The sequence below is a fragment of the Pristiophorus japonicus genome, chromosome 14 (genome assembly GCF_044704955.1).
Source record: "Pristiophorus japonicus isolate sPriJap1 chromosome 14, sPriJap1.hap1, whole genome shotgun sequence".
NCBI lineage: Eukaryota > Metazoa > Chordata > Chondrichthyes > Pristiophoridae > Pristiophorus > Pristiophorus japonicus.
The window spans coordinates 179137374-179162893 of NC_091990.1; the positions used below are offsets into that span (position 1 = coordinate 179137374).

Genomic DNA, 25520 nt, shown 5'->3' on the forward strand with positions numbered 1-25520 from the left:
GATCTTGATAACTGGGTGACAGTGCTGTGCGGTGAGGACCGGCTGGTGTAGGACCTTTGTCTTGCTGATGTTTAATGTAAGGCCCATGCTTTCGTATGCCTCAGTAAATACGTCGACTATGTCCTGGAGTTGAGCCTCTGTGTGTGCGCAGATGCAGGCGTCATCTGCGTACTGTAGCTCAACGACAGAGGTTGGGGTGGTCTTGGACCTGGCCTGGAGATGGCGAAGGTTGAACAGCTTCCCACTGTAGTTTAGTTCCACTCCAGCGGGGAGCTTGTCGACTGTGAGGTGGAGCATGGCAGCGAGGAAGATTGAGAAGAGGGTTGGGGCGATGACGCAGCCCTGTTTGACCCCTGTCCGGGCGTGGATTGGGTCTGTGATGGGTCCGTTGGTAAGGATCACGACCTGCATGTCGTCGTGGAGCAGGCGGAGGATGGTGACGAACTTTTGGGGGCATCCGAAACGGAGGAGGACGCTCCATAGACCCTCGCGGTTGACAGTGTCAAAGGCTTTTGTCAGGTCGAAGGCGGCCATGTATAAGGGCTGGTGCTGCTCCCTGCATTTTTCCTGCAGCTGTCGCGCTGCTAAGATCATGTTCTTTGTGCCCCGGAGGGGACGAAATCCGCACTGTGACTCCGGGAGGAGCTCCTCAGTCACAGGGAGAAGACTGTTAAGGAGGACTCTAGTGCCGACTTTCCCAGTGGCCGACAACAGGGAGATTCCTCTGTAGTTGCTGCAGCTGGACTTGTCCCCTTTTTTAAAGATGGCCACGATCACTGCATCTCTCAGATCTCTTGGCATGCTCTCCTCCCTCCAGATGAGAGGGATGAGGTCGTGTATTTGTGCCCAGTAGTGGCTTTCCGTCATGCTTGAGTGCCTCGGCAGGGATTCCATCTGCTCCCAAAGCCTTTTTGTTGTTAAGCTGTCTTATGGCTTTTTCTACCTTGTGCAGTGCTAGGGTTTTACTGAGGTGGTGGCGGGTAGCATGTTGCGGATGGAGTCAAGAACACTCGAGTCAAAGGAAGAGTCTCGATTGAGGAGATCTTCGAAGTGCTCCTTCCAGCGGTCCCTGACTGCCTCGGTGTCTTTGATGTGTGCTTCCCTGCTCTTGCTGTGGGGTGGGGCCTTGGGTGTTTGGACCGTAGGTGGCCTTGACTGCGATGAAGAATCCTCACATATCATGGCTGTCGGCCAGCTGCTGTATCTCCTGTGCTTTCTCCATCCACCACTTGTTCTTTGTACAAGCTCCCATTACTATCAAAGAGAATACCCCCAAAACACAGAAACACAACACAATAAATAAAAAAAAAACATGTCGCATATTTAAAATTAATTGAAATTGATTTAAATTAAATGTTTTAGGAAAACATTTATTTTTTTGAATATGTTTTAAAAATGGTTTAATAGGGGTAAAAATAAACTTACTTTCATGGGCAAGGTTGTTAATATAAAAATTTGTGATAAAATTTTATTTTTTAATCTTTTAAAACACTTATGCTGGTAGAACAGGCCTTGCGCCTGCTTTTACCAAGCGTAAGCGCTTTAAGGACATTTGCTGGTCAGAAGTTGGGCAAACTCTCCGCCTGCGATGGCCTTTCTCCCGGAGATGCATTGGATCTGTCAAAAGACGTTTTGACAGTTCGCAAGCCTGGGTTTAGGCTTTGCATGCCTAAACTCGGAACTTGTGGGGTCTCTTCGGGCGCCTCTTCAGACACAATTTACGGCCCATAATCTTCCTCATAGCCTTTAATTGGGAAATAGATAAATGTTGAAAAGAAAAAATTTATAATCAGTAATTTCCACCGAGAGCGGGAGTTCCACGATCCCCCTCCCCACCCAGTTCATGTTGACATTCTCCTCTCCCTCGTCCTTTCTTCCCACCTAATTGATGCGGCCACATTCAATTATTTCAGATTGCAGCAAAAGCAACAATAGATGGGATGGAGTCACAGAGCAGTGTTGAGTGGGACAGAGAGCAGAATCCGGGAGCAGTACCAGAGCGGGGACGAGGAAGAGTGCCAGCATGAATTTGGCCCGGGCCGGTGGGGGAAGACTTTGAAGTGGAGAATGCCAACATGAATTGGGTATTGGTGGGTGGCACGGGATTTATAAACTGGTGAGAGGAAAGTGCCAGCATAAACTCGGATGGGGCGGTGAGGAAGGTAGGATTATGAACTTGGGGATGGGTAAAGGAGAATGCCAACATAAAGTGGAAGAGAGGGAGGAGAGTGCCAGTATGCACTTTCAGGAAGAATTTGTGAGCATGAACTTAATGGGATGGTAAGGGAGAATGTCAGCATGAAATAGGGGGGGTGAGAGATATGTGCATCATGAACTTGATTCAGAGAAGGAGAGCGCCAGGATGGACTTTGAGGAGGCAAGTTGGGTGCGTGCATCAATGTGAATGTAGCAAAGTTATCTGTATAAAACTTACTGATGCATTCTATCCTATCTAACACTGAGCCTACCCCAGCTTAATGTCTTTCAAATAGTTTTTTTCTATCTCCAACTCTGAGCTAATCTTTGGTCAATGAAAGTATTTACACAAATATTAAAACGAGTATGATATGAATATGGCAAATTGCTTCGTGAAATAACGATTGATCGGGCATTAATTTCTAAGCAATAAATGACCAGATTGATTTGCAGTCATTTATTAACAGTCTAATGCATATGTCCAATGTTATATACTGAACTCTTATCAGGATTTCCTGTATAACAATTTCCAGTAACAGTTCTGCATTCCCTAAGTGTAGCTGGCTGGTACACCAGCCGGGTGGTTTAATAATTCTCTGGCCAGTCGTATTATTTTATTTCTACCTGGCAATATTCAGAAAAGTCTGCTCATAAAAATTTGCTATGCCATGACAGGTTGCAGGTAAACCTTCCTTTATTTAACTTTAATAACCTGTGTGTATTGTGCCGAACTATATCCTTGGAGCATATGTGTACGTCTTCAGAATTCCTAAATAATGAGTTCATTAAATAATTAAATTTTCATAACTATCTAGTTTTTAATATAAATTGTGCGGCATTTGACTCTCAAGTTGCTCGAAGCACTCAGCAATTCTAAAGTCCCTGAGCTTTATTTCTTCAAGCAAAATAATCTGCATCTTGTTACTGAGATTTGAGGCTTGCATTAAACTCATCTCCTACATTTAGAAACATAGAAAATAGGTGCAGGAGTAGGCCATTCGGCCCTTCGAGCCTGCACCGCCATTCAATATGATCATGGCTGATCATTCACCTCAGTACCCCATTCCTGCTTTCTCTCCATACCCCTTTATCCCTTTGGCTGTAAGGGCCACATCTAACTCCCTTTTGAATATATCTAACCAACTGACCTCAACAACTCTCTGCGGTAGAGAATTCCACAGGTTCACACTTCTCTGAGTGAAGAAGTTTCTCCTCATCTCCGTCCTAAATGGCTTACCCCTTACCCTTAGACGGTGACCCCTGATTCTGGACTTCCCCAGTATCGGAACATTCTTCCTGCATCTAACCTGTTCAATCCCGTCAGAATTTTATATGTTTCTATGGGATCCCCTCTCATTCTTTTAAATTCCAGTGAATATAAGCCCAGTTGATCCAGTCTCTCCTCATATTTCAGTCCTGCCATCCTGGGAATCAGTCTGGTGAACCTTCGCTGCACTCCCTCAATAGCAAGAATGCCCTTTCTCAAATTAGGAGACCAACACTATTCGAGGTGTGGCCTCACATCGAGCCCATTTGTTTTGTGTTGAGCGGGGAATTACTGTTCAGACCAAGGTAGCTTCTCGTTTGATATTTTTTTCCTAGTTCTCTATGGGCAAGTGCTTTTCCTTCACTCAGTACTTTTCTGAGGGTCCAACTAAGCATCGAAATTAAAATCCTTGGATTCAGCCTCATTGTACACTTTATTGTAGCATCCTTGCACCATGGAGTCGAATGTAGAGAACCGAAGTATCTTTCAGCACATTGCATTTACAATCCAAGTGCTAAGTCTGTTCTAAAGACATTGTACACTCCTGTGTTTTGGACATTAAACACACCAAAAATCATCATCATCAGACAGGAAGCAAAGAGTAGGAGTAAATGGGGACTTTTCAGAATGGCAGGCAGTGACTAGTGGGGTACCGCAAGGTTCTGTGCTGGGGCCCCAGCTGTTTACACTGTACATTAATGATTTAGACGAGGGGATTAAATGTAGTATCTCCAAATTTGCGGATGACACTAAGTTGGGTGGCAGTGTGAGCTGCGAGGAGGATGCTATGAGGCTGCAGAGCGACTTGGATAGGTTAGGTGAGTGGGCAAATGCATAACAGATGAAGTATAATGTGGATAAATGTGAGGTTATCCACTTTGGTGGTAAAAACAGAGAGACAGACTATTATCTGAATGGTGACAGATTAGGAAAAGGGAAGGTGCAAAGAGACCTGGGTGTCATGGTACATCAGTCATTGAAGGTTGGCATGCAGGTACAGCAGGCGGTTAAGAAAGCAAATGGCATGTTGGCCTTCATAGCGAGGGGATTTGAGTACAGGGGCAGGGAGGTGTTGCTACAATTGTACAGGGCCTTGGTGAGGCCACACCTGGAGTATTGTGTACAGTTTTGGTCTCCTAACCTGAGGAAGGACATTCTTGCTATTGAGGGAGTGCAGCGAAGGTTCACCAGACTGATTCCCGGGATGGCGGGACTGACCTATCAAGAAAGACTGGATCAACTGGGCTTGTATTCACTGGAGTTCAGAAGAATGAGAGGGGACCTCATAGAAACGTTTAAAATTCTGACGGGGTTAGACAGGTTAGGTGCAGGAAGAATGTTCCCAATGTTGGGGAAGTCCAGAACCAGGGGACACAGTCTAAGGATAAGTGGGAAGCCATTTAGGACCGAGATGAGGAGGAATTTCTTCACCCAGAGAGTGGTGAACCTGTGGAATTCTCTACCACAGAAAGTTGTTGAGGCCAATTCACTAAATATATTCAAAAAGGAGTTAGATGAAGTCCTTACTACTAGGGGGATCAAGGGGTATGGTGAGAAAGCAGGAATGGGGTACTGAAGTTGCATGTTCAGCCATGAACTCATTGAATGGCGGTGCAGGCTAGAAGGGCCGAATGGCCTACTCCTACACCTATTTTCTATGTTTCTATCATAGGCAGTCCCTCGAAATCGAGGAAGATTCTCTTCCACTCTAAAAATAAATCCTTAGGTGGCTGAACAGTCCAATACGAGAACCACAGACTCTGTCACAGGTGAGACAGATAGTCATTGAGGGAAAGGGTGGGTGGGACAGGTTTGCCGCACGCTCTTTCTGCTGCCTGCGCTTGATTTCTGCATGCTCTCAGCGATGAGACTCGAGGTGCTCAGCGCCCTCCTGGATGCACTTCCTCCAAAAGTACGCTTATTTTAAATAGGTCTGTTGGTGTCAGCTTTGCTCAGTGGGCAGCACTCTGGCCTCTGAGTCAGAAGGTTGTGGGTTCAAGTCGCACTCCAGGGACTTGAGCACATAAATCTAGGCTGACATTCTGGTGCTGAGGCAGTGCTGCACTGTCGGAAGTGCTGTCTTTCACATGAGACATTAAACCGAGGCCACATCTGCCTCTCAGGTGGACATAACAGACCTCATAGCACTATTTTGAAGAAGAGCAGAGGAGTTATCCCCGTATCCTGGTCAATATTTATTCCTCAATCCGCATAACAAAAAAAAAGTTTATCTGCTCATTATCACGTGGCTGTTTGTGGGAGCTTGCTGTGCGCAAATTGGCTGCTGTGTTTCTCACATTCTAACAGTGACTACACTCCCAATTGGCTGTGAAGCACTTTGAGATGTCCAGTGGTCATGAAAAGTGCGCTATATAAATTTAAGTCTTTGTTTTTCCTTTCTTTTATTCCATTCGCCTTTGCAGTTAACTGGCTGGACTTTCGGCTTTTAGGATTTTGGGGCATTAATGGCGGCGGGCGGTCCTGATACTGCCTGGAAAAAGTTTGTGCTTCATTCTGCAAAATTGGGCAGCTGGGCCCTGAGCGGAGCAGTAAGGGAGGTGTTACACACCTCTCTTGGGGTGCTAGGCTGGCTGAGCATGCGAAAATCCCAAGCTGAAGAGCTGGCCTGGGAGCGCTATAAGAGAGGCCTGGGGAGTAAACAATTACACTTACCCGAGGTCGGAATTACTTACCTCGTTACCGTTTGGCACGCCTGTTTTCACAGGCGTTCCCACCAGGGCGCACCACCCGGCGCTATGGGTTGGGCGGGAGTCAAAAGTCAAACCGGTGTTACAACCAGGGGCGTTGCCCACCGGCTCTGCGCCCCGCCCAAACCGGCCCCGAAAACCAAGGTGGGGCACCGGAAGCTAGCACGTCCGTGCAAAAGTCAAGGCTGAAGCGTTTGCAACCATCTTCAGCCAGAAGTGCCGAGTGGATGATTCATATCGGCCTCCTCCCGAGGTCCCCACCATCACAGAAGCCAGTCTTCAGACAATTCGATTCACACCACGTGATATCAAGAAACGACTGAGCGCACTGGATGCAGCAAAGGCTATGGGCCCCCGACAACATCCTGGCTGTCGTGCTGAAGAACTGTGCTCCAGAACTAGCCACGCCTATAGCCAAGCTGTTCCAGTACAGCTACAACACTGGCATCTATCCGACAATGTGGAACACTGCCCAGGTATGTCCTGTCCACAGAAAGCAAGACACATCAAATCCGGCCAATTACCTCCTGATCAGTCTGCTCTCAATCATCAGCAAGGTGATGGAAGATGTCATCAACAGTGCTCTCAAGTACGACTTACTCACCAATAACCTGCTCACCGATGCCCAATTTGGATTCTGTCAGGTCCACTCGGCTCCAGACCTTATTATAGCTTGGTCCAAACATGGACAAAAGAGCTGAATTCCAAAGGTGAGATGAGAGTGACTGCCCTTGACATCAAGGCAGCATTTGACCGGCGCCCTCCTGCACCAGTTTGCGCTGCTCCCTGGAGTGGTACGCTGCTACGCTGCTCCAGGGCCCGCCACACGTTAAAAACATCCACGCACAGGCATCTTCCACCCTTCACTATGCAGTTCGGGACCTGGAATATTAGGTCCTTCATTGAAACACCTGTGAACTCATTGAACTCACCCCTTTTTGGCGTGGAAGCAAATCCTCCTCGATTCGAGGGACCGCCTCAGAAGATGATGATTTGACCGAGTGTGGCATCAAGGAGCCCGAGTAAAACTGTAGTCAATGGGAATCAGGGAGAAACTCTCCACTGGCTAGAGTCATACTTAACACAAAGGAAGATGGTTGTGGTTGTTGGAGGCCAATTATGTCAGCCCCAGGACATCGCTGCAGGGGTTCCTCAGGGCAGTGTCCTCGGCCCAAACATCTTCAGCTGCTTCATCAGTGGTCTTCCCTTCATCATAAGGTCAGGAGTGGGGATGTTTGCTGATGACTGCACAGTGTTCAGTGCCATTTGCAACTCCTGGAGCAGTCCACGCCCGCATGCAGCAAGACCTGGACGACATTCAGGCTTGGGCTGATAAGTGGCAAGTAACATTCACGCCACACAAGTGCCAGGCAATGACTTTCTCCAACAAGCGAGAGTCTGACTACCGCCCCTTGTCATTCAACGGTATTACCATAGCCGAATTCCCAACCATCAACATCCTGGGGGTCACCATTGACTAGATACTTAACTAGACCAGCCACATAAATACTGTGGCAACAAGAGCAGGTCAGAGGCTGGGTATTCTGCGGAGCGCATGTCACCTGCTGATTCCCCAAAGCCTTTCCACCATCTACAAGGCACAAGACAGGAGTGTGATGGAATACTCTCCACTTTCCTGGATGAGTGCAGCTCCAACAATACTCAAGAAGCTCGACACCATCCAGGAAAAAGCAGCCTGCTTGATTGGCACCCCATCCATCACCTTAAGCATTCATCCCTGCCTCACCGGCGCACCGTTGCTGCAGTGTGCACCATCGACAAGATGTACGACAGCAACTCACCAAGGGTCCGACAGCAGCACCTCCCAAACCCACGACCTGTACCATCGAGAAGGACAAGGGCAGCAGGCGCATGGGAACACCACCACCTCCACGTTCCCCTCCAAGTCATCCATCATCCTGACTTGGAAATATATCCCTGTTCCTTCATCGTCACTGGGTCAAAATCCTGGATCTCCCTCCCTAACAGCACTGTGGGAGTACCCTCACCACACCGACTGCAGCGGTTCAAGAAGGCAGCTCACCACCATCTTCTCAAGGGGCAACTAGGGATGGAAATAAAATTCTGGCCTAGCCAGCGATGCCACATCCAATGAACAATTTTTTTAAAAGTCCTAATACCTGACACTGCTGAAACAACCCTGAACAGCAGTAGAATGCTAATACAACAGAGGCACTGTAACCAACAGGTTTATTATTGAATGCACTGCAAGGATCCTGAAACAATATGTTCGATTCCTAGACAAATTAGGGAATCTTAGAATTCAGTACCAACATTATCTCCAAGACCATCATAGTCTGTTCCATGCTGTACAATGTTGCTATTCAAAGAGATTAGGCGTATAAGAAGGAGGGCCACACTGCAGCTCGTGCTCAAACAGGATTAAGAAAATAAGCCAGAATATATTCCGTCCTTGGAAGCAGAAAGAGCCGTATGGCAGGCACTCATCCTTTAAAAGCTGCAGCTGGGCACTATTTTCCACTTAACTAATTCCAACAAGCAAGTCCAATTCAAGCTGGGAGCTTGTTACGAATAGCTAATGAGAGCAATGGTGGGAAATTCCAAAGATCAGCCGAATGCAGTTTCAGTGTGCACTGTACTTACTGCTCTGGCGCCCATTCCTTTAGTGCTGTGGCCACAAAAATTGCCATGTGATTCTCTGTAGTGTCCTCGACATAGGCCATTGAAATCGACAATCTTAAGTACACATCAACCTATAACGTCACAGAGAGGATCGAGGCACTGGAAGGCTCCCAGTGACCATAGAACTACACCTCAGCTGGAGACAACAACTTGAGGTGAAGGGAAAAATAAGCAAAAGATTTGTTTTAAGGAAAGATGTTTCTGGATGATAAAATGATTGGGAGAAAGACTTGCATTTATGTCACATCTTCTCACTTCTCTTTGAAATATCTCAAGTGCTTCACCGACAATAGTATACTCTGAAATATTGTGATTGTTGTTATGTAGATACATATGGAAGCCATTTTGCACACCGCGAGATTCCACCCACAGCAATGAGATTGAATGGTCAGTTAAGTTATTTCTAGTGGTGTTGAGTGAGAAATGTTGGTCAGGCCACTGGAAGAATCTGCTGTGCTTCAAAAAGCACTATGGATTTTCTGACATTCACTTGTGCCCTGGAAAAGGCAGGTGGGACCTTGGTTTCGTGCATCATCCCAAGGGTGGGACCTCCGACCGTGCAGTACTCCTCTCCTGGGAGGTCAGACATGTTGTGTATGCAACCCGATGTAACCAGTATCATACCGCCACCAGAGGGCATAGCTGTTGGAGTCCCAAGGGATCCCAGCATCCTTTGGGAGCACTGTATATAAGCAGGCCTCCCATGCTATACCAGCACTCTGGAGTTAGAATAAAGGAACTAAGGTCACACTTACTCACGTCTACAGTAATCAGTTACATTACTTTGTTTAAGACATAACAAGACGCACCAACGTTAGCGTCCTTGACCAGACCAACATCCCCAGCATTGAAGCACTGACCACACTTGATCAGCTCCGCTGGGCAGGCCACATCGTTCGCATGGCAGACACGAGACTCCCAAAGCAAGCGCTCTACTCGGAACTCCTTCACGGCAAACGAGCCAAAGGTGGGCAGAGGAAACGTTACAAGGACACCCTCAAAGTCTCCCTGATAAAATGCAACATCCCCACTGACACCGAGGAGTCCCTGGCCAAAGACCGCCCTAAGTGGAGGAAGTGCATCCGGGAGAGCGCTGAGCACCTCGAGTCTCATCGCCGAGAGCAGGCAGAAATCATGCGCAGGCAGCGGAACGAACATGCGGAAAACCTGTTCCATCCTCCCTTACCCTCAGCGACTATCTGTCCCACCTGTGACAGGGATTGTGGCTCTCGTACTGGATTGTTCAGCCCCCCAAGAACTCATTTTAAGAGTGGAAGCAAGTCTTCCTCGATTCCGAGGGACTGTATATGATGATGATGACTGTACTGGAATATCATCCCAGATTGTGTGCTGGGGTGGCGTTTGACTGAGTCATAAATATTAGCCGTGTAGAATTTAGGTGTCCGTGCCTGCATGGCTTTTGTAACCTCAAGCACTGTCTGTCTGCAGCCATTCGGTCCTGCTCCTTGGCTGTTCAGTGAGTGTGGTTCGGAGTGTTTAATGTTTACACATTACCGCTGAGCGATGCTGTGCAGTTTACTCAAATCCTCTCTTCCCCTGTTGTGCCTGGCTTACGGCAGTTTCATTGAGAATGTTTAATAGAATTCTAGGCCTGAGTGTTGATTTGTTTTGTGCCTGTTTAATATTAAACGCAGAATTGTAACCATTGCACCAGTTGATTATTGATTGAGTGCAGCTGTGCTGTAAAGTGGTCCTGCAATGATTGAAAACCTACCCAGATGCAGGCATTGCTTCTTCAATGAAGTTGCGGTTATAATGTTCAGCAGAAGTGCTGTGTTATGTTTGATCTTTCAAACAGTGGCTTTGTTGAACTAACAAGTAGTCTATTATGGTTCTTTTTATTTCCAATTGCTTCTTCAATTAATGCAGTATTATTTTAACCAGTATAAAATTAGTTGATGCAATTACCTTCCTATTGTATCGGCCAAAACGTTTTTTTCCAATCGAGGTACACTTTTGGGATGTTCACACAGCACAAATTGACATTTAAATATACTGTGTCATTTGAAATTCTATTTTTGTGTGTATTGAATGGGTGTTGGAAAGAATTAATCTGTTTTATTACACTATATTGATTTTATAAAAATGTTCTCAGGCAGTTTTAGTGTAAGAAGAGTGCACAACATAATTTTATCAGGATTGTTAGTGTGGGGTGGGGGAGGAGGGGGAGATAATTGTTCTCATTTTGATCATAAACAGTCTCTAGCTGATGCCTCACTTGGTCAATGCACTGCCCAGGATGTTACTGAGTGATGGGAGACCAGGGCAGTCCTGGGTTTGATTTCTGACCTGTTCTGAAATAATTGATTGGAGCAGGTATGCCAGTAGGAGCACTGAGTGACCTTGTTGGAGAAAAATGGATGTCTGATGACCATGGGAATGGGCTCTGCTGTGATGCCCTCCACAATCAAATAGGCTACCAACATCCACTGTATAGGCTTGTCGCAAAATGGCTCCTGAGTTCAATGCAGGGGCAACAATTAAGCAAACTGCTCTGTCCTGGATGCTGTTGAGGTCCAGGAAAGTGGAGAGTATTCCTTCACCCTCCTGACTTGAGCCTTGTAGATGGTGGAGAGGCTTTGAGGAGTCAGGAGGTGGATCCCTTGTTGAAGATTACCCAATCTCTTTCCTGCTCTTGTAGCCATGGTGTTGATATTCCTGGTCTAGTTAAACTTCTGGTCAATGATGACCCCCAAGATATTGATCTGCAGCGGGATTCTTTGATTGTGGTGCCATTGAAGTTCAGAGAGAGATGGCTGGGCTTTCTCTTGTTTGAGATGCTCATAACTCAACACTTAGGTGGCATGAATGTTACCAGCCACTTGCTAGTGCAAATCTGGATGTTATCCAGGTCCTTTTGTGACAATTGCTTCATTATCGGAGGAGTTGTGAATGGAGCTGTCATGTATGTACATTCTGTTTGTAGCCACCAGATGGCGTCATTGTTGGAGGCCACTGAGCAGCACGCACATGGTGCTGCTCAGATATAAAAGGCCAGCCATTTTGAAAGCCAGGCACTTTGGGCCTAAATAAAGCAGAGCCAAGGTGGTACCTTGCTTAGTTAATCAGTACTCACTTTGAACCTTTATTGCATACATAACATTTGGCGACGAGAATAAAATAACCTTTTTTTGCAAAATGAGCACGATTGGATTTTTAGAGTGATTCGTGGAGGGAGAAGATTGGGCAGACTTTGTGAGCCGTTTGAACCAGTACTTCATGGCCAACAAAATGAAGGGGGTCGACGATGCAGATCGGCGCCGGGCCGTGTTCCTCACTGTGTGCGGTTCAAAGATCTACCGTCTGATAAGGAATCTACTTGTGCCTAGTGATCCAACGGAGAAAACGTACGAGGAGTTGTGTACATTGGTACGGGAGCACCTCAATTCAGACGACAGCATCATCATCTCGAGATACAGGTTTTATACACACGTTCGATCGGAGGGCCAGAGCGCGGCGGGATTCATTGCCGACCTGAGACATCTAGCGGGACCGTGCAAGTTCGGGACAGTGTTGGCAGACATGCTGCGGGACTTCTTTGTTATCGGTATCAACCACGAGGTGATCCTGTGCAAACTTCTGGTGGTGGAGGAGTTGGATTTAAAAAGGGCCATCCGGATCATTCAATCTTGTATGAAGACGGACAGGAGTCTAACGCAAATATCGGTGAAGAACCGAACCTCGGCAAGTACTGTAAATGCGATTGATTCGGCGTTCGGCAGAGTGGCACATGGCAGGGCCTATCCGGCCGCATTCGCGAAACCGGTGGCTGCCCAAAGTCCGCCAGCGGGAATGTATCTGACTTCTCTGTGTTGGCATCGAGGGGGAAACCATCGGCACCAGCAGTGCTGATTTAAGCAATATAGTTGCAAAGGCTGTCTGAGAGTGGGGCATCTCCAGTGCAAGTGTCCGCAGATGAGCAAGCGTGCTGCGACACACCACGTGGAGGAATGGAGTCAGACTAGTGTGGATCCGCATACGCAATCCGAGATGCCAGAGGGAGGAAGTGTATGGACTGTACTCTTTCATAACCAAGAGTAAACCAATTTTGATTAATGTGAAGTTTAATGGGATACCGGTATCGGTGGAACTGGGCACGGGGGCGAGTCAATTGATCATGAATGAGAGGGCATTTCATAAGCTGTGGGATACCAAGACTGTGAGGCCCAGGCTGAGCCATGTTAACGCCAAGCTGCGCACGTACACCAAAGAACTGATAAAGGTGATTGGCAGTGCACAAATTAACGTGTCATATAATGGTGTGGTTCACGAGTTACCACTATGGATTGTTCCAGGCAATGGCTCAACGGTGCTCGGCAGGAGCTGGTTGGAGAAAATCAGATACGACTGGAATTACATAAAGGCGTTGTCGTTGTCGGAAGATACATGTGCACATGTATTGAGCAAGATCCCCTCGCTGTTCGAACCGGGTATCGGCAACTTCACGGAAGCCAAGGTGCAGATCCACGTGGACTCGGATACAAGACCTGTCCATCATAAAGCTCCGGCAGTGCCATATATGATGAGGGAGAAGGTAGAAATTGAACTGGACAGACTCCAGCATGAAGGGATCATATCACCATTCGAATTTAATGAATGCGCCAGCCCCATTGTTCTTGTGCTGAAAAGTTATGGCACAATCAGAATCTGTGGAGACTACAAGGCTACGGTCAACAGGTTTCGAAACAAGATCAGTACCCTTTACCGAAGGCTGATTACTTGTTTGCGACGTTAGCCGGAGGGAAGTCATTCACAAAACTGGACTTGATGTCGGCCTATATGATGCAGGAGTTGGTCGAGACATCGAAGTGACTTGCGTGCATTAACACGCACAAAGGACTGTTTATTTACCACAGGTGCCTTTTTGGAATTCGCTCAGCTGCAGCAATATTCCAGAGGAATATGGAAAGTCTACTGAAGTCCGTTCCCAGAACTGTCGTGTTCCAAGATGACATCCTGATCACCTGTCATGACTCCAAGGAACATCTGAACAACCTGGAAGAGGTTCTACTGCGTTTGGATAGACTGGGACTCAGACTGAAATGCTCAAAGTGCATCTTCATGGCACCGGAGGTCGAATTCCTCGGGAGGAAAATCACCGCTGATGGCATCAGACCTACTGACGTGAAAACCAAGGCCATCAAGAATGCACCCAAGCCGCAGAATGTGACGGAGCTATGTTCGTTCCTGGGTCTACTGAACTACTTTGGTAACTTCCGACCTAAATTGAGCAGCTTACTAGAACCACTGCACATGCTATTGAGAAAAGGCAACAACTGGGTGTGGGGCGCATCGCAAGACAGAGCTTTCGAGAAAACCACCAATCTGCTTTGCTCAAACAAGCTGCTGGTACATTATGACCCATGGAAACATTTAGTTTTGGCCTATGACGCATCGTCGTATGGAATTGATTGCGTACTCCAACAAGCCAATGAGTTGAGGAAACTTCAACCTGACGCGTATGCATCCAAAAGTTTGTCTAAAGCAGAAAGAGCCTACAGCATGGTAGAAAAAGAAGCTTTAGCGTGTGTGTACGGTGTTAAAAAGATGCATCAATACCTGTTCGGTCTGAGATTCGAATTAGAGACTGTTCACAAGCCGCTCATTTCATTGTTTTCCGAGAGCAAAGGTATCAATACCAACGCTTCATCCCACATCCAAAGGTGGGCGCTGACATTATCTGCCTCTGATTGTCATTCACCATAGACCTGGCACAGAGAATTGTGCCGATGCTTTGAGCCGGTTGCCGTTGCCCACACCGGAGGTGGAAACGCCACAACCGGCAGATTTAATGTTAATCATGGATGCTTTTGAGGGTGAAGGAACCCCTGTCACGGCTCAACAAGTTAAGATCTGGACCAGCCAGGACCCGATTTTATCGATGGTGAAGGGTTGCATCCTCAAAGGGGATTGGCTTGCCATACCTAAGCAAATGTGCGAGGAGGCCAAACCGTACATTCGTCACAAGGATGAACTGTCTATTCAAGCAGATTGCATATTGTGGGGCAATCGTGTTGTAATGCCCAAGAAAGGGAGAGAGAAGTTTGTGCGTAAGTTACACAGCACACATCCGGGTATAGTGATGATGAAGGCCATCGCCACGTCCCATGTATGATGGCCAGGAATTGATTGAGCTTGAAGCATGCGTGCATCAGTGCAACACTTGCATGCAGTTCAGCAAAGCACCAGTGGAATCGCCACTGAGTCTGTGGTCATGGCCATCCAAACCTTGGTCCAGGATCCATGTAGATTTTGTAGGTCCCTTCCTGGGCAAGATGTTTTTAGTGATGGTGGACGCAGATTCGACATGGATAGAATGCATAATCATGTCATCCAGGATGTCCACAGCAACCATAGAGAATCTCAATGTCATGTTCTGCCTGACACATGATCTGCCTGACATAGTGGTGAGCGACAATGGGTCATGCTTCACCAGTCAGGAGTTTCAGGAATTTGTGAAACTTAATGGCATAATACATGTAAGGTCAGCACCATTCAAGCCTGCATCCAATGGGCAAGCAGAACGTGCAGTACAAATTATCAAGCAAAGCATGAGGAGAGTAACCCAAGGGTCACTGCAGACTCGCTTGTCCTGCATACTGCTGAGTTACAGGACCTCACACACTCACAGGGGTCTCGTCTGCTGAACTCATGATGAAAAGAGGTCTTAAGACCAAGCTATCTCTGGTACAACCGGATTTAAATAATCATGTTGAATACAGAAGACAAAGTCAACAAGGGCACCACAATCGCTCAACTGTGTCACGCGAGATTTCTGTTAATGATGCTGTATATGTGTTGAATTATGGTCAGGGTCCCAAATGGATCACTGGTACGGTCATGGCCAAGGACGGCAACAGAGTATTCGTTAGTAAGCTCATGAATGGGCAAACTTGCAGGAAACACATGGATCAGACAAAGCTGAGGCACACAGACGAACCAGAATAGTGGGGCAAAGAAACCATCGACCCAACCAACCAACAGTCTTCCGAGGACTCGAGGGTCATCAGTGAACTCAGAATTTCAATCATGGACCTGTTCAATAAAAATGGACATGCAATTCCTGACATGGCCACTGCCACGCCCAACAAGTCAGTAATCTAGCCACCAGCTACAACAGACCCCGCACACTCACCCAAGGCTGGAACCGAGCTGAGATGGTCAACCCGGGAGTGAAAAGCACCAGACCGTCTCAACCTGTGAAAGACTGTGCTAAGATCTCAGAGGGGGGTATTGTCATGCATGTACATGCTGCTTGTTGCCACCAGATGGTGTCATTGTTGGAGGCCACTGAGCAGCACACACATGGTGCTGCTCTGGTATAAAAGGCCAGCCATTTTGAGAGTCAGGCACTTTGGGCCTAAATAAAGCACAGCCAAGATTGTACCTTGCTTAGTTAAACAGTACTTAGTTTGAACCTTTATTGCATACATAATAGGAGCTAAGCACTGTACAATCATCAGTGAAGAGCCACACTCCTGACCTTGTAAGGGAGGGATGGTCATTGATAAAGCAGCTGATTGGGCTGAGTACACTTCTCTGAGGAACTCCTGTGATGATGTCCTGGGGCTATGGTGACTGACCTCTGAGCAACTTCCTTGTGATAGGTATGACTCGGAACTCCTTCATGGCAAACGAGCCAAAGGTGGGCAGAGGAAACGTTACAAGGATACCCTCAAAGCCTCCCTGATAAAGTGCAACATCCCCACTGACACCTGGGAGTGCCCTAAGTGGAGGAAGTGCATCCGGGAGGGCGTTGAGCACATCGAGTCTCATTGCCGAGAGCATGCAGAAATCAAAACAGGCAGTGGAAAGAGCGTGCGGCAAACCTGTCCCACCCTTCCTTACCCCCAACGACTATCTGTCCCACCTGTGACGGGGACTGTGGCTATTGTTTTGGACTGTTCAGCCACCTAAGAACTCATTTTAAAAGTGGAAGCAAGTCTTTCTCGATTCCAAGGGACTGCCTATGATGATGATGACTGTACTGGAGTGGGGCTTGACTGAGTCATAAATATTAGCCATGTAGAATGTAGGTGTCCGTGCCTGCATGGCTTTTGTAACCTCAAGCACTGTCTGTCTGCAGCCATTCGGTCCTGCTCCTTGGCTGTTCAGTGAGTGTGGTTCGGAGTGTTTAATGTTTACACATTACCGCTGAGCGATGCTGTGCAGTTTACTCAAATCCTCTCTTCCCCTGTTGTGCCTGGCTTACGGCAGTTTCATTGAGAATGTTTAATAGAATTCTAGGCCTGAGTGTTGATTTGTTTTGTGCCTGTTTAATATTAAACGCAGAATTGTAACCATTGCACCAGTTGATTATTGATTGAGTGCAGCTGTGCTGTAAAGTGGTCCTGCAATGATTGAAAACCTACCCAGATGCAGGCATTGCTTCTTCAATGAAGCTGCGGTTATAATGTTTAGCAAAAGTGCTATGTTATGTGTTATGTTCAGAATAACTCCACAAGACTGTATATTGTAAGCTCAAACTGTTGTGACCTTGGTCTCTTTAATGTAACTCCAGAGACGACATTTTATACCTGCTTGCCCAGAGTGTGCTGGTGACCCTTGGGTCTCCCACAGGTGTGCCCCCTGGTGGCAAGTTTTACATATTGGTAATGTTTACATATATAACATTATGTTTGATCTTTCCAACAGTGGCTTTGCTGAACTAACTAGTCATCTATTATGGCTCTTTTTATTTTTAATTGCTTATTCAATTAATACAGTCTTATTTTAACCAGTATAAAATTAGTTGATGCAATTACCTTCCTATTGTATCGACCAAAACATTTTTTTCCAATCGAGGTACACTTTTGGGATGTTCACACAGCACAAATTGACATTTAAATATACTGTGTGATTTGAAATTCTATTTTTGTGTGTATTGAATGGGTGTTGGAAAGAGGGAATCTGTTTTATTGCACTATATTGATTTTATAAAAATGTTCTCAGACAGTTTTAGCGTAAGAAGAGTGCACAACATAATTTTATCAGGATTGTTAGTGTGGGGTGGGGAGGAGGGGGAGATAATTGTTCTCATTTTGATCATAAACAGTCTCTAACTGATGCCTCACTTGGTCAATGTACTGCCCTGGATGTTACTGAGTGATGGGAGACCAGGGCAGTCCTGGGTTTGATTTCTGACCTGTTCTGAAATAACTGATTGGAGCAGGTATGCCAGTAGGAGCACTGAGTGACCTTGTTGGAGAAAAATGGATGTCTGATGACCATGGGAATGGGCTCTGCTGTGATGCCCTCCACAATCAAATAGGCTACCAACATCCACTGTATAGGCTTGCCGCAAAGTGGCTACTGAGTTCAATGCAGGGGCAACAATTAAGCAAACTGCTCTGTCCTGGATGCTGTTGAGGTCCAGGAAAGTGGAGAGTATTCCTTCACACGCCTGACTTGAGCCTTGTAGCTGGTGGAGAGGCTTTGAGGAGTCAGGAGGTGGGTCCCTTGTTGAAGATTACCCTATCTCTTTCCTGCTCTTGTAGCCATGATGTTGATATTCCTGGTCTAGTTAAACTTCTGGTCAATGATGACCCCCAAGATATTGATCTGCAGCGGGATTCTTTGATTGTGGTGCCATTGAAGTTCAGAGAGATGGCTGGGCTTTCTCTTGTTTGAGATGCTCATAACTCAACACTTAGGTGGCATGAATGTTACCTGCCACTTGCTAGTGCAAGCCTGGATGTTATCCAGGTCCTTTCGTGCCTGGCATGAATTGCTTTGTTATCGGAGGAGTTGTGAATGGAGCTAAGGACTGTACAATCATCAGTGAAGAGCCACACTCCTCTCCTTGTGAGGGAGGGATGGTCATTGACAAAGCAGCTGATTGGGCTGAGTACACTTCTCTGCGGAACTCCTGTGATGATGTCCTGGGCCGATGATGACTGACCTCTGAGCAGCTTCCTTATGACAGGTTTGACTCGGAACTTCTTCACGGCAAACGAGCCAAAGGTGGGCAGAGGAAACGTTACGAGGACACCCTCAAAGCCTCCCTGATAAAATGCAACATCCCCACCGACACCTGGGAGTCCCTGGCCCAGGACCGTGCTAAGTGGAGGAAGTGCATCCGGGAGGGCGTTGAGCACCTCGAGTCTCATCGCCGAGAGCATGCAGAAACCAAGTGCAGGCAGCGGAAAGAGCGTGCGGCAAACCTGTCCCACTCTCCCTTACCCTCAACGACTATCTGTCCCACCTGTGACAGGGACTGTGGCTCGCGTATTGGACTGTTCAGCCACCTAAGGACTCATTTTAAGAGTGGAAGCAAGTCTTCCTCGATTCCGAGGGACTGCCTATAATGATGATGACTCCAGCCAGCTTGGTGCTATACCTGAACAGAGTGATTATTTGCAAAGTCTTCTGTTTCCTTCCGCATATGCACATTCTTTGGGGGTGGAACCTAAACATGGTCCTGCCCCCACTAGCACCACGCATGCGTACCCGACGTTGTGGCTGCATCGGTTCACTGGAGGTTCCAAATGTCCATGTGCCTCGCCACAGGACTGCAGCCTCACCCACGCTTTCCTCCCTGTGGAGAAAGTTCGATGTCCAGAGTGGGGAGAGGAGCTCTGGGGGAGAGGGGAAGGGGTGGGGAAAGGAGAGGAGCTCTGAGTGATGGGAGACTGGAAAGAAATTTTTAAAGTGCAGGTTCAAGACTCGGGCAGAGGGAGGCTGGGGAAAGGTTTGCTCAGGTGGGAAAGCGTAAAGGAGCAGAGGTGATATTTACATTTTAAATGACAAAGAAAACAGAATGAAATATTTACAGAATTTTTTAATGGAAGAGGATATGTTTCTTCTTCACATCTGTAAGTGATCATGGAGAGCAATTCTGCACAGTTAATACTATCACCGAACTGTGATACTGGTGTTTGTAATTAGAAGAATTCAGGAAGTTCCTCATAAATTGAGAGACTTGGGTGAAACACGAGTCAGCTTTCAGGTCACCATCAAGGTTGTAAGAGTAGGAGAGAAATGGTAAATCAAAAATAGTGGTTATCTTCTGCTAAGCCGCTAGTTATTCCTCAATTTTCTAGCCTTTTTCCCAAAGGCACTGACGTGTGTTCGGGTACAGTCCCAACATTTACAGTGAATGTGGGCAGACTGTTTGACTCTGCAAGGCATGGCAAACAAGCTCAGTCATATCCTCGCTTGATATTCATGCATGGACACTTTCCATGGGTTACAATTGGGGGCAGAAATCCGAGCTGGTTTTGTTTTCCCGAGGGGTACTAATGCTAGTTGTAGCACCCTCAATTGTTGCCTTGCAGAGTTTGAAGCTGGGATCTTCGAGTCTTCAGTACTGCACCCTGTGGTACATTTATCCAAGATACCACGGAGCTGACGCCAAGGTGGTAAAACCAAAAAATTGATTTGTAGAATTGACCAGATGTAATGTTTCCATAGCAAATATCATAACTCTCAAATGTCTCTCAAGCACTGGACCTACAGTTAATTATTTAGAATTGTTTATGTCGGCATATGTGGCAACTGTTCTATACACAACAAAATCCAACAAACCCCAATGAGATGAAAGACCAAGGGGCCGAAATTTCTCTCCGCCCCGTTTGGGGCGGATGATTTGAATTAAATGAATATTCTCCACCCGAATCCATGGGGCAGAGAATAAAGGGAAATTGTTCTCTTTAACTTTTGAAAATTGCCGGTGGGTGTTTTCCGGCGGCTGAGGGCCGGAAGCGCATCAGGAGCGTGGCGGAATGCTGAGCATGTCAGTGCGACGCATAGCAACGTCCCTCCCCTTCAGTTAAAGGAGAGGGCTGCTGCGAGCTCTGATGCCACTTTAATAGTGCCCACTGGGCCACTAGGGGGGGGCTTAGGCCGTGCCAGTGGCCCGGCACCCAAGAGGGGGTGCAGGCTGACTGCCCAGCCGAACCTCCATGGCCGCCATTGTCGGGCCAACTTCAGAGTCGGCTGACAATTAAAATTAAATGGCGGTCACAACGACGCGCCTTCCCCTTTAAGGGCAGATGCGCCGGCCAGCCACTGGCAGCTTCCCGCCGGGAAAACCTGTTGGGGGCAATGAGCGACTCAACTCCTGTGGGGCAATTTCCCTCGTGGGGTAGAAACATAGAAACATAGAAAATAGGTGCCGGAGCAGACCATTCGGCCCTTCGAGCCTGCACCACCATTCAATATGATCATAGCTGATCACGCAACCTCATTACCCCATTCTTGCTTTCTCTCCATAGCCCCCTGATCCCTTTAGCCCTAACGGCCACATCTAACTCCCTTTTGCATATATCCAACGAACTGGTCTCAACAACTTTCTGTGGTAGAGAATTCCACGGGTTCACAATTCTCTGGGTGAAAAAGTTTCTCCTCATCTCAGTCGCCGTCGGGCAATAAGGTGTCAATGCGTGCCCGAAGAGGTGAGAACACGGGCCGGGTTTCCACCACCCCCGGCTCGGGGTAATTTTGGATGGGCCGGCCCATTCACCTACCCCTGTCAGAAATGCCTTACCACCCATTACCGCCTCCTAGAGGCAGTAATTGGCCTTTAAGTGGGGGTGGGGGGAGGAATTTCAGCCCCCAATTAACCCTTTTTGTCATGTTGGTTGAGGGAGGAAATCATTACATTTCCTAAAAAATGGAAACATTTTCTATGCCTATTTCAGAAATTCTGTGCCGCATTCATGACTTGCCATTTCTTCTTCTTTTTTTCTTTCTTCAGCCTTGCATCTACCCAGACTCTTCCACATCGGACACCAAGTCAACCTCAGCCTTACCCAGAGAGTTACCAAACTCTGCCAAAGAATATCGGGCAACCTTCGGAAAGCTCCCCTCCCGCGAATCGTAACCTACCAAGTGACTACAAGTATGCCCAGGACCGTGTTGTCCACTTTAAAATGTCGAATGAAGATCGCAAGGCCACTAAAGAGGGCACTGTATGGCAGCTGTACGAATGGCAACAGAGGCAGCAGTTTAAGCATGGCAGTCCAACTGCTCCACTCTACCCCTCACATGCCACAGACTTTGACTCTGGATTATCAAAATCTGCCTTCGATGTTCCTCGCTCAATCTCTGTCCCTCCATCTCCCTCAGATATCCCACCACCAGGACCTCCAAAAGCCCATTCACCTCGAAGACCCCACACTCCTGCAGAAAGGGTCACTGTCAAGCCCTTGGAAGAAAGGCCATTTGAGATTTTGTTAACCGGGTCTCCGAGAAGAGCCCGTGGCCCTTTGACAAAGGTAAAATCTGAGGTTAAACACGGTTTATAAACAGACCAGGCTTTTTCCTATATATGCAGTAATTAGTAGGATGATGTATGTAATCCCACAAACCAGACTTGATCCTCTTTTCTGTGCTGAGCTCGAGTTGACAGAGGTCTGACTGCAGCCGAAATCAGTCACAGTTCTAATTACTGATCATTGATCCTGGTTGGAAAGTGTCCAGAGAGCAAATGGGGTTAATGTAGAAGCTGAAATATCATAAACAAACTTCAAAAAAAGATTTTTATTTTTTAAATCTAATAACTTTTATCATAATGGAGAAATTTGACATTCCACAAATATAAAATTAGTTTTTCAGGGCCAGAACGGTTGTTCAGTTAATATGCCGATAAAACCCCAGTTACAACTAATTCAATGAACCCTAACTTTTTAAGGGGTGTTTAACAGTGATATTAGAGCAAAAAAGAAGGGGCAGAATTTGCTCACCGATGCGCACCAACTGGTTTTGATTTGTTCTGGCTGCCCCATGTATTCAGCACTTTTGGGATTTTTTGGAGTGGGGCTGGAGTGGAGTGGCCGTCCATCGTGGGGCGGAAGTGGGGGCAGGGCGGAGTATCCGAGGCTGTCAGTCATCACCGCCGGGCTGGTGACGTCATCGCGCTGGCGCATCACAACGTCGCTCCCCTTCAGTTAAAAGGGAGGGCCGCTGTGAACTCTGCAGCCACTTTTGTGGCAAACACTCGGCCACCAGGGAGGGTTTTGGCCGGGCCAGGGGCCTGGCACACGAGAGAGAATGCCAGGCTGTCTGTTGGCGACCCGGCTGAGCCTGCGGCCATAATTGTCGGACCAACCTGGCAGTTGGCCGACAAAAAAAAAAATAACATGGCGGCCCGGCAGTGTGCCCTCCCCTTTACGGGCGACCGGGCTGCCATGCCACAGAGAGTGTACCGACAGGAAAAGGAGCAATTTCCCGAGGGGGTCCCCGCCGGTCGGTAAGGGATCGGCATGCTCACTCCACGGCGGGAAAACGCGTGGAGCAGTGCCGGACACCACTCCAAAAGTGAAAGAGGGCAATTTCCAAAATGGCGGCCCCACCGCGGAGAGTCAGCAGCCATTCCGTGCCACCCTGTGGCCGCTGCTTTCAGACAGCCAGAGGCCTTATCAGAAGGGGCAATTCTGGCCCCTCGGTGTTTTTCAATTCGAGTGATTGTCGGCTGTGGGGTGTTCCACAGCCCAGCGTGTGGCGGAGCAGGGAATGACTGGCCGCAACTTCAGAATCTCTACGTTTATCTGCGCATGCGCTAAGTCCTGAAGTTCGGCTCAGTTTCAGAGGAGTAATGGCAGCAACTGCTGATCGTTTTTCCGTCATTACCTCCACAAAATCTAGGCCTTTATTTTCTCAAATCCTTTCCCGAATGTGATAACTCACTCTGAACAATGCCTGCATGGGCACTGGCCACTTTCCAATACCTCATCCAACACTCATTCTTTGAGTGTCAGCCGAGATAGCAAACATGAGCTGGCTGTTTTATCACGAGTGTATCACTGTCGAGCACAGTCTCCTGGTACATCGGTTTGTTTCGTCCATCGTTTAACTGATTTTTCTATTAATGTGCAATGGAACCATGTAAACTTGTCGCTTACAGTGTTCTGTATTTTCTGGCAGAGTTCAGCACACATTGACAGGCGCTCTATGCCTCCCATGGGTTACATGACACATACTGTCAGCGCCCCCAGCTTGTATGGAAAGACAGTAAGTTCAATTATGAAGATATGTCTATTTTTTATAATTGTATTACAAAATTATTATGAAGGTATGCCCATTATTATAATTGCATTACAAAATTGCAGAGGGAGGATTTAAATAATTGACCTCTGTACTTTATATTACCATCATTGAACTGCTTGGTAGGTATTGGTAGAAACATCAGTACTCAATATTGTCTAATGTGAAATTGCATATATTTTCCAATTATAGCTCCCACTCAGGTCTATATGGTTTCATACTCATCAAAATGAACATTTAGAAAAATCACTTGCATATTTATTATGGAGCAGAGAATTAGATATTCACACAAGAGTAGAACAATTATGTTATTTTCAGTGAGAGAGGATAAATTGAGATGTGGAGGACTGGATGTTTCTGCTGATATTTTGAGATAGCCCTTTTTCTACTATTCTAGCCATTAAAAAATATCAAATATTTTGTACTGGCATTGAGGTGATTTGAGATATTTCAGTGACTCAGAATTGAGCAGTATTAATCACAGTTGATGCAGATGAGTTTCATCATAGGAAGTCCCTCGAAATCGAGGAAGACTTGCTTCCACTCTAAACTTGAGTTCTTAGGTGACTGAACAGTCCAATTTGGGAATTACAGTATCTGTCACAGGTGGGACAGACAGTCGTTGAAGGAAAGGGTGGGTGGGAAGACTGGTTTGCGCAGTTTACAAATGCATTGGAAACTTTGGTAAAATGACTCAAACATGCTTTGTATGTAGGACTCGTTAATTAGCCACAATGCTCTTCACCTAGATCTCAATAATTGGCATTGTGCTATTCACTGAGACTTTGTCAAGGTCCGCATGTAGTGTCTCATGTATGCTTTTTGAAATTGGATAGCTTTATATATAAACTCCCAATCATTTGTCACTGTGCTGTTAGACTGAGAAAAGTATTAAACTTTACAATGGCAAATGTATGTTTACTCAACAGGCACAACAAAACAAATCTCTTTCTGTTTTTTGTAGATCTTTAATACAAAATTAATAGACCAGTATAATGCATTGTGACAGAATCGCACTACTCTATATGCATATACACATATAAACAATTAATTATTTTCATGCAACATGCCCTGTTTTATCGCAATTAACTTAGTCATTCTCGAATTTAAAAAAACTTTGAAATCCTAGTTCAGATGAAGCTGCCCCTATTTTATTTTCCTGGTGCATTGTTCACAGCATAGCCTTGCTGAATTTCAGTCCAGTAGATTCTGAACTGACTAGCTCTGTGGGGTTCAAATCAGTAAATAGCTCAGTTTATGCATGGGATGATGTATTTATTACCTGCTGTGTTTGATTTTGTTGACCCTGAAGAAACCTGTCCCAAGTTCAGCCAAATTCATTTGGAATTTGAGAATGGGAATGTTGTCCAAAATTGTGAAATACACCATCCTTACTGAACTTCCGAGGAGATTTGAAATTTATACATCGTGTATTGTTCAGACAAGATAAATGATTTCAAGCTAAATTAATAATGCTTGGTGCTGCTTCATAGCCTGTTTCTAAAAAGCAAGATAACGTCATGTACATCCCTTCATTGGGGGTTTCAGCATCATTCCTTTCTTTTTCTTTAATGTCTTTTACATGTAAATGTTAACAAAGTTAATTACTTGACTATTATTTACTCTTCTGGTTAGGTCTTGATTGTCATGTACTCATATCTAGGTATAGGTGCCTCAGG

At 46.6% G+C, this 25520-nt stretch overlaps 1 protein-coding gene across 4 annotated transcripts in view; it reads left to right on the top strand.

The window, feature by feature from the left end:
* Positions 1–25520, top strand: part of plekha7b (pleckstrin homology domain containing, family A member 7b) — a 612799-nt gene that overhangs the window by 486553 nt on the left and 100726 nt on the right. For all 4 annotated transcript variants that reach the window (XM_070899897.1, XM_070899898.1, XM_070899899.1 and 1 more), the window contains 2 exons: positions 21554–22073; positions 23722–23808. In XM_070899897.1, coding sequence (XP_070755998.1) covers positions 21554–22073; positions 23722–23808 — 607 coding nt within the window. The remainder of the gene's footprint in view (positions 1–21553; positions 22074–23721; positions 23809–25520) is intronic.